The sequence below is a fragment of the Suncus etruscus genome, chromosome 10, assembly GCF_024139225.1.
Source record: "Suncus etruscus isolate mSunEtr1 chromosome 10, mSunEtr1.pri.cur, whole genome shotgun sequence".
NCBI classification, from domain to species: Eukaryota; Metazoa; Chordata; class Mammalia; order Eulipotyphla; family Soricidae; genus Suncus; species Suncus etruscus.
Genome location: NC_064857.1, coordinates 26,455,003 through 26,469,342, shown reverse-complemented (window position 1 = coordinate 26,469,342; position 14,340 = coordinate 26,455,003). Strand labels below are relative to the sequence as shown.

Genomic DNA, 14,340 nt, shown 5'->3' with positions numbered 1-14,340 from the left:
GCAAGGCAAATGCCCTACCATAATGCTATCTCTCCAAGCCCCTCTAGTTCTTTTATTATTATTATTATTATTATTATTATTCATGATAATTAAGCAAGGATTAAGACTGTTCTTTATACTTGATCCTTGCCTTCAAGCATTTAACCTACAGCCAGAAAAAAATAGTAAAGATTAGGGTGCTTGCTTTGCATGCAGTAGAGCCAGGTTTAATTTCTGTCACCTCCAGGAATGATCTCTGAGCTCAGAGCCAAGATCAAGCCCTGAGCACAGCCAGGTGTGGCTCAAAAACAAATAAACAAAAAATTGTGATATCTACTTTAATCAAAGATGTAAGTAAAAATCTCTGAGATAAAGAAAGCATACAATTAAATGTTTGATTATACAAGACCAATTATAAGTATTATAAAATTTAATAGAAAAAAATCAGTGTGTATCAGAAAAATACAATTTGAATTATCTAAAATTGTGATTCTTTTGTCTTTAACCTTCTTTGAGGCTGCTATGCTGCTCAAGAAGAAGCAAACCAAGTAGAACCTAAAAGCTTCTAAGTCCATCTTGCTTACACCCTGTACTCTTTATATATGTGATGAAGACATCAGTTAGGACTGGAATGCAAGCAGCATTAATGTCATATTTGACTCAGCAAAAATACAGATCAATTGCAAAATGAGAATTAATTCTGTAAAAAAGTTTCTCTCAAATTGGTATCAGCTGCTAAAGGTTACAGTTTAGCTGATTAGGTTATTCATAGAACCAGTCATTAATAACTTAATGTGACATTTTAAAGATATTTTAAATTATATCAGATAGCAATTTTAAGGCAATCAACTAAAGAGCTGTTAAAAGACTGCTCAGGTCAGTCTTCTAACAATCTTAATGATTCAGAATAGAATCATGAATCTAGTATCTGTCACAGATTAGGTCAAAAAATTTTATCTGAATAACCAAATTGATTGAGATTTATTAAAAAAGAAATAAAGTCATATATCTACAAAAAATGAAGGTATTAAAACCTCCAGCCTCTTTAGTACCTGGCCACTTATGAGACCTTTACTAAATCAAATGAGCTCTGGGGCCAGAGTGATTGCACAGCAGTAGGACGTTTGCCTTGCACATATCCGATCCAGGACTGAAACCCAACTACAGTCATATTTGTAATCCTGGTGTTTAAATAAAGATATTATTAAAATAAAAGTAAAGTGAAATGTGAGAAAAGGTGAGTAAGAAAACAAAGTGTGTATTATTTGTTGTAAAAAGATATATGAATAAAAATAAAAAAGATATATGAATAAAAGCTAAAATTGAAAAAGTAGGATCCCTAAGTCACTTACATGGACTTTACTCTGAAATGGTATATGTAGAAAGGAATGACTTTAGTAGCAGTCAAGTATACTGACTGCAATGTCATCCTCCCAAAATTTTTATACCATTGTCAACTAATGGTAAATCAATAAGATTTTAATTTTTAAAAGTGTTCCCTTGCCCTGGACTTAATGTCCTAATCCAGCTATGACTATTCATTTTGGGCAAATTATTTACCTGTGTGTCAATTTTCTCATTCCCAAAATGGGTATATTGATTAATATGTCTGGTTTTCATAAGACTTAAGTCTTAAATGAAAACATAGTTCTTAAAAAAAATCCTTAACAGAGGACCACACTGGTGGTGGGAATGCCCCTGATTCATTATCACTATGTACCTAAAATATTACTGTGAAAGATTTGTAATTCAGTTTGGTCAAAATAAAAAAAAATTTTTAAATGTCCTTAACAGCTGGTACACACCCAAAACATATTAGCATTATTCACTCAATCCTCCTTCTTTAAAGCATATCTTTAATAACAAAAATGTATCATTAATTCTAGGCATGTTATATAAAAAATAGGCATCATATTAAAACCAGTTGTTTTTGTTCAATGTAGAAATCTGTTTCCAGCAGGGATATTCCATAAACAAGAATATTTTTCCTGTATGCATGCATGCAGTATGTTATTGAGAATAGAATCCAAGATATTATACATGTGAAGCATGTACTCTACTATAGATATATACATATATATCTTTAACCCCAAATGCAACTTTATCTTCTGGTGAAGGGCACAACAAAGTTTATTCTTGGCTCTGTACTCAGGGATCACTCCTAGAGAGGATCAGAGGACCAGATAGGCTGGGTGCCAGGGATCAAACACAGGTCAACTGCATGTAAGGCAAACAATCTACCCTTACTATTGCGTTAGCCACATTCAACCTTATTATTTGGGGGGGGGAGGGTTGGGCCACACCTGGTGACGCTCAAGGCTTACTCCTGGCTATGTGTTCAGAAATCACTCCTGGCTTTGGGGTACCATATGGAGCAATGGGGGATCAAATGGTGGTCCTTCCTAGGTCAGCCGCATGCAAGGCACATGCTCTATCTACCGCTGCGCTCCAGCCCCCAACCTTATCATTTTTAAAGATCTTCTGTTATTGCAATTTTTATCATTTAAAATACCAATACTGAGCCATTAAGAGAAATAAAACTACTGAATATTTATCATATTCAAAGCACTAGAGGATAGCTACACATACATGTAGCAAGAGCTATGAAAGCTCTTCACACATAAGAAAAAACAAAGAGAGAAAGAGACAGAGAAATAGAAAAAAGTGTCACAATACTTTGAAGTAAGTACTACATGAGGCTGGAGCAGTGGCGCTAGAGGTAAGGCATCTTACAAGTGCTAGCCTAGGAAGGACCACGGTTCAATCCCCTGGTGTCCCATATGATTCCCCCCAAGCCAGGAATGATTTTTGAGCGCTTAGCCTGGAGTAACCCCTAAGCGTCAATGGGTGTGGGCCAAAAAACAAAAAAACAGAAGAAGAAGAAGAAGAAGAAGAAGAAGAAGAAGAAGAAGAAGAAGAAGAAGAAGAAGAAGAAGAAGAAGAAGAAGAAGAAGAAGAAGAAGAAGAAGAAGAAGAAGAAGGAGAAGAAGAAGAAGAAGAAGGAGGAGGAGGAGGAGGAGGAGGAGGAGGAGGAGGAGGAAGAGGAGGAGGAGGGGAGGGGGAGGGGGACGAGGGGGAGGAAGAGGGGGAGGAGGAGGAGAAGAGGAGGACGAAGGGGAGGAGGAGGAGAAGAAGAGGAGGAAGAAGAGGAGGAGGAAGAAGAAGAAGGAAGAAGGAAGAAGAAGGAAGAAGAAGAAGAAGAAGAAGAAGAAGAAGAAGAAGAAGAAGAAGAAGAAGAAGAAGAAGAAGAAGAAGAAGAAGAAGAAGAAGAAGAAGAAGAAGAAGAAGAAGAAGAAGTGCAGACTTCCTTTCTTAGGGATTTTAAAAAGAGTAAAAAACAGTAACAGAAAAATTAAGTAATTTCTCCAAGATCACATAGCGTGTGATCACATAGTGTGTCAGATTGGTGATTAAAACAAGAGGTCTCACACTTGAACTTGCTCCACTTTGCCACCCATTGGACTGCTTGGTCTACAAGAAAACTTTGAAATGACAGCATAAAGCACTATAAACCAGAGTTCCTGCCTCCTTCTTCCTTTCTGCCCCCAGGTTGGTCTTTCTTGTCTTTTCTTCCCTCCGAGTGTTCCCAATGGTTATGTTTTTCTCATGGATAACTAGAAAGAACATAGGATATATATAGTGTGTTCATAAATATATTTGAATAATCTAATTTCCTGAAAAAATTCCTGCTCTGATTTATTTATTTCAGAACTGCAAATAAAAAGGTAGTAGAAACCAAAGTATCTATTCTTGGTCAAGAAATTCAAAATTCTGGGCCGGAGAAATAGCATGGAGGCAAGACATTTGCCTTGCATACAGAAGGACAGTGGTCTGAATCCCGGCATCCCGTATGTTCCCCCAAGCCTTCCAGGAGCAATTTTTTTTTTTTTGTGGGGAGGTGGGTTACACCCGGTAGTGCTCAGGGGTTCCACCTGGCTCTACACTCAGAAATCGCTCCTGGCAGGCTTAGAGGACCATTTGGGATGCCGGGATTCGAACCACCATCCTTCTACATGCAAGGCAAATGCCTTACCTCCATGCTATCTCTCCATCTCTCCAGGAGTGATTTCTAAGCATAGAGTTAGGAGTAAGGCCTGAGCGGTGCTGGATGTAACCCAAAAACCAAAAAAAAAAAAAAAAAAAAAAAAAAAAGAAGAAAGAAAAGAAGAAAGAAAGAAAGAAAGAAAGAAAGAAAGAAAGAAGGAAGGAAGGAAGGAAGGAAGGAAGGAAGGAAGGAAGGAAGGAAGGAAGGAAGGAAGGAAGGAAGGAAGGAAGGAAGGAAGGAAGGAAGGAAGGAAGGAAGGAAGGAAGGAAGGAAGGAAGGAAGGAAGGAAGGAAGGAAGGAAGGAAGGAAGAAGAAGAAAGAAAGAAAAGAAAGAAAGAAAGAAAGAAAGAAAGAAAGAAAGAAAGAAAGAAAGAAAGAAAGAAAGAAAGAAAGAAAGAAAGAAAGAAAGAAAGAAAGAAAGAAAGAAAGAAAGAAAGAAAGAAAGAAAGAAAGAAAGAAAGAAAGAAAGAAAGAAAGAAAGAAAGAAAGAAAGAAAGAAAGAAAGAAAGAAAGAAAGAAAGAAAGAAAGAAAGAAAGAAAGAAAGAAAGAAAGAAAGAAAGAAAGAAAGAAAGAAAGAAAGAAAGAAAGAAAGAAAGAAAGAAAGAAAAGAAATTCAAAGTCTTTTTTCCATTTTCCCTAATGCTAATAAGGGAAATTACTCTTCGTATGATTGGAAAATACTGTCAAGTCAGATTCATCTAAATCTCCCCTCATCAAAGAACATTACTTATGAAAATAGTGTATATAACAATGAATAATTGCTGATTGTGTTTATCTTGGGGGAGGTAATGGAAACATACACTGCAGTTACTCCTGGAAATTACTGTTGTCAGTACTGAGGACCATATGTGGACCCAAGGATTCAAACTGGGGTTGGCTGCCTACAAGGCATACACCTTAACTCCTATTCTGTTTCTCCAGCCCAACTATTAATATTTGTTAACTGCTTTTAAAGTAAATATTAAATTCTAGTTATGTGCCCTCAGAGTTTTAAGATTACTATACTGTAATAAAACACATTCTTCAGAAAATAATTATTTCTAATAGAGCTTTTTTCCCCTTTTTTGCAGTGCTTGGGATCAAACCAGCAGTTCATAACTGCAAGACAAGCACTCAATCAGTCCCACATCCCCAGCCCTTAATTTTGAAAATTAAAGTGTGCTCCTTGTTAGGAGAAGAAAATGTCTATCAACACATCCCAGTTATTATTCCATGTTTAGTGATTCTGGGATGCCAATATTTTCGGTTAGTTCTTGCAACCATGAAATGATGATTTTCTATGTTGGGAAAAAGGATTACAAAGAACCTAAACACAGTTTTGCCATTTGGATAAGTAACAGACCATCCAAAATTAGAGTTCTCACTATTTAGCAAGACAATTAGGGACAAGCAGGTGGGAAGAAAGCAGCTAATTTTCTAGCATCCAGGGGAAAGAAATTATTACTCAGTGACAAGATTCACTAAAAGTGTGAGGCAGGAACAGTTCAGCTACATTTAAAGGGGGGGGGGGAGGTGGGTTTACATAATAAGAAAATAATAATAAGGATCTGAGAAGAAGATATTTCCTTAAGACACAGGGAGATTCATGAAAGCTAGCATTAAAATACACAGCCAAGTCCCCATACAGCCATATCAATATTATACATCATAGCAGCTTCTCTCCCTCTCCTTACTGAAGACAATCTAAAAAAAAAAAAAAAATAGTGTAAATAGGTCTTGCCAAACTTCCTGTCAGTTTTCTACTGCTTTTCTAAAACTGCATACCTGTAGTGGCTTTAAACAGTACAAATGTTAGAATTTGGAAGTTAAAATAGCATGTAAGGACCTTATTGCTCAAGAGACTTGAATGGACAGAAACCCATCTTCTTGCTCTTCCTCACTCCATTTGTGTCCCTGGGCTTATGTTGTCTTTCTCCATCTTCAGAGAACATTGAAGCCACTGCTTCAATCATCTGAGCTCTTCCTCTTATGCTGACCCTCCAGCTTCCTTTTCTTTACAAGTTACTATACCGGGCCACCAAAGTTGTCAAAGATAATTATCCCATCTCAGGATCCTTAACTAAGTCACATCTTTCAAACCCCCTTCTGCCATGCAAGGAAACATATTTAAGTGGGAACTGGAATAAGAATGATTGGGCAAGGAGTGGTGATTATTCTGCCTATCAGTCCCTACCTGATTTTTTTGTGTTACTCTTGATATTCTTATTGGGAAACTTCTTATTAACTACAAGGGTACTAACAATAATTAATAATGAGATTAGTGATAAGTGATGTGATTTTAGTGAAGAATTCTTACCAGTTTCCAATGAAACGAGGGTCATTCTGGTCAAGGTGAACGGGATTTCTGGGATCAACATAAAAACCAATAAGAAGTCCACCTAACAGATAGCCCACCGCAGGGCCCAGGGCTCCCATGACGTACATGATGGCTGAGAAAAGAGAAGGGGAAATGTGAAATCCACCAATGTGTCATTTTTGTTTCAGTCATAGATTTAAATGAGATCATGCATATGTCATAGCTAACTCCAGTTAACAACTTCCAAAAAGAGAGACTTGAGGTGATTTCATTTAAGATTGGTGTTTAGGTTTCTAATGTCCTTATTAAAAGTGCTTCTTGTGGTCCTCTTAGAATATCAGTAACACGGGCCCGGAGAGATAGCACAGCGGTGTTTGCCTGGCAAGCAGCCGATCCAGGACCAAAGGTGGTTGGTTCGAATCCCGGTGTCCCATATGGTCCCCCGTGCCTGCCAGGAGCTATTTCTGAGCAGACAGCCAGGAGTAACCCCTGAGCAACGCTGGGTGTGGCCCAAAAACCAAAAAAAAAAAAAAAAAAAAAAAAAAGAATATCAGTAACACTTTGATTAATTTCTTTTTTTTAATATAAGCTCAGACCCCATCCACACCCACTAAACATAAATGTCTAAAGGCAGAAATCTAGCTCATTAATGAGGCAAACATGGAACAATAGAAGAGCTCAAAGGACATCTCCAGAAGAAAAAGAAAACAAATATAAATCACATATATATGTATATGGGTGATTATATATATACATATATGTATAAGTGTATATATATTACTGAGAGATTCTAAGCTACTGAAAGAACTGGAGGCCAGATTTTACAAAGAAACTAGAATTGACTAACTTAGCAAAGCTGCCTATATAGCATTAAAACACTAATTTTTTCTTCTTCTTGTTATTTTATTTTTTTGTGCTTGTGTCACATATGGCAGTGCTTTAATGGTTACTCCTGTGGAATCATTGCTGGCAGGCTCAAGGAATCATATGGAATACCAGGATTCAAATCAGGTTAGCCACATGCAAGGCAAGTGCCCTACTAGTTGTTATCACTCCAGCCCAAACACTAATATTTTTCAAGTTAACACTTTTCATTCAAAGATCTTGCAACATATTTGATATATTAATTGAGGGAACTAGTTTAAAGGTTACTGTTTTCATGAGGTAGCAATAAATGGCAACCACCATGCAGCCCAGAAGAGACCCAGTGAGATCTGTGCAATGAGAAAAATGTGACACTCCATTTCAAGGCCATGCCTATATCTTTTTTTTTTTTTTTTTTTTCCAACCTGTTTTGCTTATGCACAATAATCTGATATTCATAAATCAGAACAGTTATCTATTCTTTGTATGGAGAAAATCAGAACAGTATATTTCAAGTCATTGAAGATTAATAATATTTTAATATCTTAGAATTTAAATATTTTTTTTAATTTTTATTTTTTTTTTTTTTTTACACTCTTCATTTCTTTTTTTTTTTTTTTTTTTAATTTTTTTTTTATTTAAACACCTTGATTACATACATGATTGTGTTTGGGTTTCAGTCATAAAAGGAACACCACCCATCACCAGTGCAACATTCCCATCACCCAAGTCCCAAATCACCCTCCTCCCCACCCAACCCCCGCCTGTACCCTAAACAGGCTCTACATTTCCCTCATACATTCTCAATATTAGGACAGTTCAAAATGTAGTTATTTCTCTAACTAAACTCATCACTCTTTGTGGTGAGCTTCCTGAGGTGAGCTGGAACTTCCAGCTCTTTTCTCTTTTGTGTCTGAAAATTATTATTACAAGGGTGTCTTTCATTTTTCTTAAAACCCATAGATGAGTGAGACCATTCTGCGTTTTTCTCTCTCTCTCTGACTTATTTCACTCAGCATAATAGATTCCATGTACATCCATGTATAGGAAAATTTCATGACTTCATCTCTCCTGACAGCTGCATAATATTCCATTGTGTATATGTACCACAGTTTCTTTAGCCATTCATCTGTTGAAGGGCATCTTGGTTGTTTCCAGAGTCTTGCTATGGTAAATAGAGCTGCAATGAATATAGGTGTAAGGAAGGGGTTTTTGTATTGTATTTTTGTGTTCCTAGGGTATATTCCTAGGAGTGGTATAGCTGGATCGTATGGGAGCTCGATTTCCAGTTTTTGGAGGAATCTCCATATCGCTTTCCATAAAGGTTGAACTAGACAGCATTCCCACCAGCAGTGGATAAGAGTTCCTTTCTCTCCACATCCCCGCCAACACTGTTTATTCTCATTCTTTGTGATGTGTGCCATTCTCTGGGGTGTGAGGTGGTATCTCATCGTTGTTTTGATTTGCATCTCCCTGATGATTAGTGATGTGGAACATTTTTTCATGTGTCTTTTGGCCATGCGTATTTCTTCTTTGTCAAAGTGTCTGTTCATTTCTTCTCCCCATTTTTTGATGGGGTTAGATGTTTTTTTCTTGTAAAGTTCTGTCAGTGCCTTGTATATTTTGGAGATTAGCCCCTTATCTGATGGGTATTGGGTGAATAGTTTCTCCCACTCAGTGGGTGGCTCTTGTATCCTGGGCACTATTTCCTTTGAGGTGCAGAAGCTTCTCAGCTTAATATATTCCCATCTGTTAATCTCTGCTTTCACTTGCTTGGAGAGTGCAGTTTCCTCCTTGAAGATGCCTGTAATGTCCTGTAGTGTTTTGCCTATGTGCTGTTCTATATATCTTATGGTTTTGGGGCTGATATCGAGGTCTTTAATCCATTTGGATTTTACCTTTGTACATGATGTTAGCTGGGGGTCTAAGTTTAATTTTTTGCAAGTGGCTATCCAATTGTGCCAACACCACTTGTTGAAGAGGCTTTCCCTGCTCCATTTAGGATTTCCTGCTCCTTTATCAAAAATTAGATGGTTGTATCTCTGGGGAACATTTTCTGAGTATTCAAGCCTATTCCACTGATCTGAGGACCTATCCTTATTCCAATACCATGCTGTTTTGATAACTGTTGCTTTGTAGTACAGTTTAAAGTTGGGAAAAGTAATTCCTCCCATATTCTTTTTCCCAATGATTGCTTTAGCTATTCGAGGGTGTTTATTGTTCCAAATGAATTTCAAAAGTGTCTGATCCACTTCTTTGAAGAATGTCATGGGTATCTTTAGAGGGATGGCATTAAATCTGTATAATGCCTTGGGGAGTATTGACATTTTGATGATGTTAATCCTGCCAATCCATGAGCAGGGTATGTGTTTCCATTTCCGTGTGTCCTCTCTTATTTCTTGGAGCAGAGTTTTATAGTTTTCTTTGTATAGGTCCTTCACATATTTAGTCAAGTTGATTCCAAGATATTTGAGTTTGTGTGGTACTATTGTGAATGGGGTTGTTTTCTTAATGTCCATTTCTTCTTTATTACTGTTGGTGTATAGAAAGGCCATTGATTTTTGTGTGTTAATTTTGTAGCCTGCCACCTTGCTATATGAGTCTATTGTTTCTAGAAGCTTTTTGATAGAGTCTTTAGGGTTTTCTAAGTAGAGTATCATGTCATCTGCAAACAGTGAGAGCTTGACTTCTTCCTTTCCTATCTGGATTCCCTTGATATCCTTTTCTTGCCTAATCGCTATAGCAAGTACTTCCAGTGCTATGTTGAATAGGAGTGGTGAGAGAGGACAGCCTTGTCTTGTGCCAGAATTTAGAGGGAAGGCTTTCAGTTTTTCTCCATTGAGGATAATATTTGCCACTGGCTTGTGGTAGATGGCCTTCACTATATTGAGAAAGGTTCCCTCCATTCCCATCTTGCTGAGAGTTTTGATCAAGAATGGGTGTTGGACCTTATCAAATGCTTTCTCTGCATCTATTGATATGATCATGTGGTTTTTATTTTTCTTGTTATTGATGTTGTGTATTATGTTGATAGATTTACGGATGTTAAACCAGCCTTGCATTCCTGGGATGAAACCTACTTGATCGTAGTGGATGATCTTCTTAATGAGGCATTGAATCCTATTTGCCAGGATTTTGTTGAGGATCTTTGCATCTGCATTCATCAGTGATATTGGTCTGTAATTTTCTTTTTTGGTAGCGTCTCTGTCTGGTTTAGGTATCAAGGTGATGTTGGCTTCATAAAAGCTATTTGGAAGTGTTTCTGTTTGTTCAATTTCATGAAAGAGTCTTGCCAAGATTGGCAGTAGTTCCTCTTGGAAAGTTTGATAGAATTCATTAGTGAATCCATCTGGACCTGGGCTTTTGTTTTTCGGCAGACATTTGATTACCGTTTTAATTTCATCAATGGTGATGGGGGTGTTTAGATATGCTACATCCTCTTCCTTCAACCGTGGAAGATTATAAGAGTCCAAGAATTTATCCATTTCTTCCAGGTTCTCATTTTTAGTGGCGTAGAGTTTTTCAAAGTAGTTTCTGATTACCCTTTGAATCTCTGTCATATCAGTAGTGATCTCTCCTTTTTCATTCCTGATACGAGTTATCAAGTTTCTCTCTCTCTCTTTCTTTGTTAGGTTTGCCAGTGGTCTATCAATCTTGTTTATTTTTTCAAAGAACCAACTTCTGCTTTCGTTGATCTTTCGGATTGTTTTTTGAGTTTCCACTTCGTTGATTTCTGCTCTCAGCTTTGTTATTTCCTTCTGTCTTCCTGTTCTTGGGTCCTTTTGTTGAGCATTTTCTAGTTCTATTAGCTGTGTCATTAAGCTACTCAGGTAAGCTCCTTCTTCCTTCCTGATGTGTGCTTGCAAAGCTATAAATTTTCCTCTCAGTACTGCTTTTGCTGTGTCCCATAAGTTCTGAGAGTTTGTGTCTTTATTGTCATTTGTTTCCAGGAACCTTTTTATTTCCTCCTTGATTTCATCTCGGACCCACTGGTTATTGAGCATGAGGCTGTTTAACTTCCAGGTGTTAAAGTGTTTCTTCTGAGTCCCTTTGGAGTTCACAAATAATTTCAGAGCCTTGTGGTCAGCGAAGGTAGTCTGCAAAATTTCTATCCTCTTGATCTTATGGAGGTATGTTTTATGTGCCAGCATGTAGTCTATCCTGGAGAATGTCCCATGTACATTGGAGAAGAATGTGTATCCAGGTTTCTGGGGATGGAGTGTCCTATATATATCCACTAGGCCTCTTTCTTCCATTTCTCTCCTCAGGTCTAGTATATTCTTGTTGGGTTTCAGTCTGGTTGACCTGTCCAGTGTTGACAAAGCCGTGTTTAGGTCCCCCACAATTATTGTGTTGTTGTTGATATTATTTTTCAGATTTGTCAGCAGTTGTATTAAATATTTTGCTGGCCCCTCATTCGGTGCATATATGTTTAGGAGAGTGAATTCTTCCTGCTCTACGTACCCCTTGATTAATATAAAATGTCCGTCTTTGTCCCCTACAACCTTCCTGAGTATAAAGTTTGCATTATCTGATATTAGTATGGCCACTCCAGCTTTTTTATGGGTGTTGTTTGCTTGGATAACTTTTCTCCAGCCTTTTATTTTGAGTCTATGTTTGTTCTGACTATTCAGGTGCGTTTCTTGTAGGCAGCAGAAGGTTGGATTGAGTTTTTTGATCCATTTAGCCACTCTGTGTCTCTTAACTGGTGCATTTAGTCCATTGACGTTGAGAGAAAGAATTGTCCTGGGATTTAACGCCATCTTTATTTCAAAATTTGGTGTGTCTTTTGGGTAGTCTTGTCTTAGATTAGGTCTTTCAGTTTTTCTCTTAAGACTGGTTTTGTGTCTGTGAAGTTTCTGAGCTGTTTTTTGTCTGTGAAACCATGTATTCTTCCATCAAACCGGAAAGTGAGTTTTGCTGGGTATAGTATTCTGGGTGAAGCATTCATTTCATTCAGTCTTGTCACAATATCCCACCACTGCTTTCTGGCATTGAGCGTTTCTGGTGACAGGTCTGCTGTAAATCTCAGGGAAGCTTGCTTGAACATGATTTCCCCTTTTGATCTTGCTGTTTTCAGAATTCTGTCTCTATCTGTGGGATTTGTCATTGTGACTAGGATGTGTCTTGGGGTGGTTTTTCTGGGGTCTCTTTTGGTTGGTACTCTTCGGGCATGCAGGATTTGATCACATATATTCTTTAGCTCTGGGAGTTTCTCTTTAATGATGTTCTTGACCATTGATTCTTCCTGGAAATTTTCTTCCTGGGTCTCTGGGACTCCAATGATTCTTAAGTTGTTTCTGTTGATCTTATCATAGACTTCTATTTTCGTCTGTTCCCATTCTTTGACTAATTTTTCCATTGTCTGCTCGTTTGCTTTAAGTTTTTTGTCCAATCTCTCCTGCTGTATGGAATTGTTATGTATCTCATCTTCCACAGCACCAAGTCTATTCTCAGCTTCTGATACCCTGTCCCAGAGCTTATCCATTTTGTCATTCACTTCGTTTACTGAGTTTTTCAGGCCTGTTAGTTGACATGTTATTTCAGTTTGGAGTTTTGTCATTTCTGCCTTCATATTTTCTTGGTTCTTATTAGTGTTCTGTTCAACTCGATCCATGGTTTCTTGGAGTCTGTTGAGCACCTTCCATATTGCTAGTCTAAAGTCCTTATCTGAGAGGTTGATTAGTTGTTCAGTCATTATCTGGTCCTCAGAATTGTCATCTTCATTCTCTATGTCTGATGCTGGCCTGCGCTGTTTCCCCATTGTCACATTTGTATTGTGGGTTTTTCTACGTGTTGTAGTGGTATTCATTGTCTATATGATGTAGGCAGCACACTCCTCTGGCTCCTCCCTTTCTGGATGGGCTGACTTGCCTCTAAGGGAGGGGAGTCCTCCGTGGATGAAGCCTCACACTGGGTCAAATCTTAGGCCCGAGCATGTAACAGAGAAGACAGTCCAGAGAGAAATGTTTGCTTCTGTGATATAGCGCCGTTCTTAGTGTGATTTTTCCTTCTTGTTGCAATGGAGTTCTTTCCTTAGAAAGAGTGCACGGCCGCGTAGCGAAGCGGAGCGGCCGTGCTCCTCTGAGCCTCTTTTTGCCCCACTCGCAAGAGTTTCACGCAAGAGGACAGTAGACAGACATAGACAGGTCACACTCACAGTCTTTCACAGCTGAGCCCCACTGGGCCGGTGTACTTTCGCGGATTTTCCCCGCCTGGTGTCACACACAGGGAGCCAGCTTTTGCAAAGGATAGCCGGTTTTTATGCTCTGAAGTCCCTCCCTGAAAATGGCGTCTGGGCGAGCGAGGTTTCTGGAGGCTCTTTTTGCCCCACTCGCAAGAGTTTCACGCAAGAGGACAGTAGACAGACATAGACAGGTCACACTCACAGTCTTTCACAGCTGAGCCCCACTGGGCCGGTGTACTTTCGCGGATTTTCCCCGCCTGGTGTCACACACAGGGAGCCAGCTTTTGCAAAGGATAGCCGGCTTTTATGCTCTGAAGTCCCTCCCTGAAAATGGCGTCTGGGCGAGCGAGGTTTCTGGAGGCTCTTTTTGCCCCACTCGCAAGAGTTTCACGCAAGAGGACAGTAGACAGACATAGACAGGTCACACTCACAGTCTTTCACAGCTGAGCCCCACTGGGCCGGTGTACTTTCGCGGATTTTCCCCGCCTCCATGCCTATATCTTTTAATCAATAAAGACCAGAAAGACATGTAGAAAACACCACACTGCACAGGACACAATGGGGAAACAGCACAGAAGACCACTAAACTTAGAGAATGAAGATGATAGAGCTGATAGATTCAACAATACTAGCCACCTATATAGCTTCTCTGATAAAGTTTTTAGAGAGGAAATCTGGAGGATGTCCAAAGAACTAAAATAAACCATAGAATAAATCCAACGAATCACAAATAAGAATTAAAAATATATTAAAGAAGAAATGAGCCCAGAGAGATAGCACAGTGGTGTTTGCCTTGCAAGCAGCCGATCCAGAACCAAAGGTGGTTGGTTCAAATCCCGGTGTCCCACATGGTCCCCCATGCCTGCCAGGAGTTATTTCTGAGCAGACAGCGAGGAGTAACCCCTGATCACCGGCGGATGTGGCCCAATAACAAAAAAAAAAAAAAAAAAAAGAAAAAAAAATTAAAG

General features: G+C 38.7%; 1 protein-coding gene across 3 annotated transcripts in view; it reads right to left on the bottom strand.

Moving 5' to 3' along the window:
• Nucleotides 1–14,340, bottom strand: part of SLCO5A1 (solute carrier organic anion transporter family member 5A1) — a 173,708-nt gene that overhangs the window by 91,034 nt on the left and 68,334 nt on the right. For all 3 annotated transcript variants that reach the window (XM_049781805.1, XM_049781806.1, XM_049781807.1), the window contains exon 2: nt 6,322–6,454. In XM_049781805.1, coding sequence (XP_049637762.1) covers nt 6,322–6,454 — 133 coding nt within the window. The remainder of the gene's footprint in view (nt 1–6,321; nt 6,455–14,340) is intronic.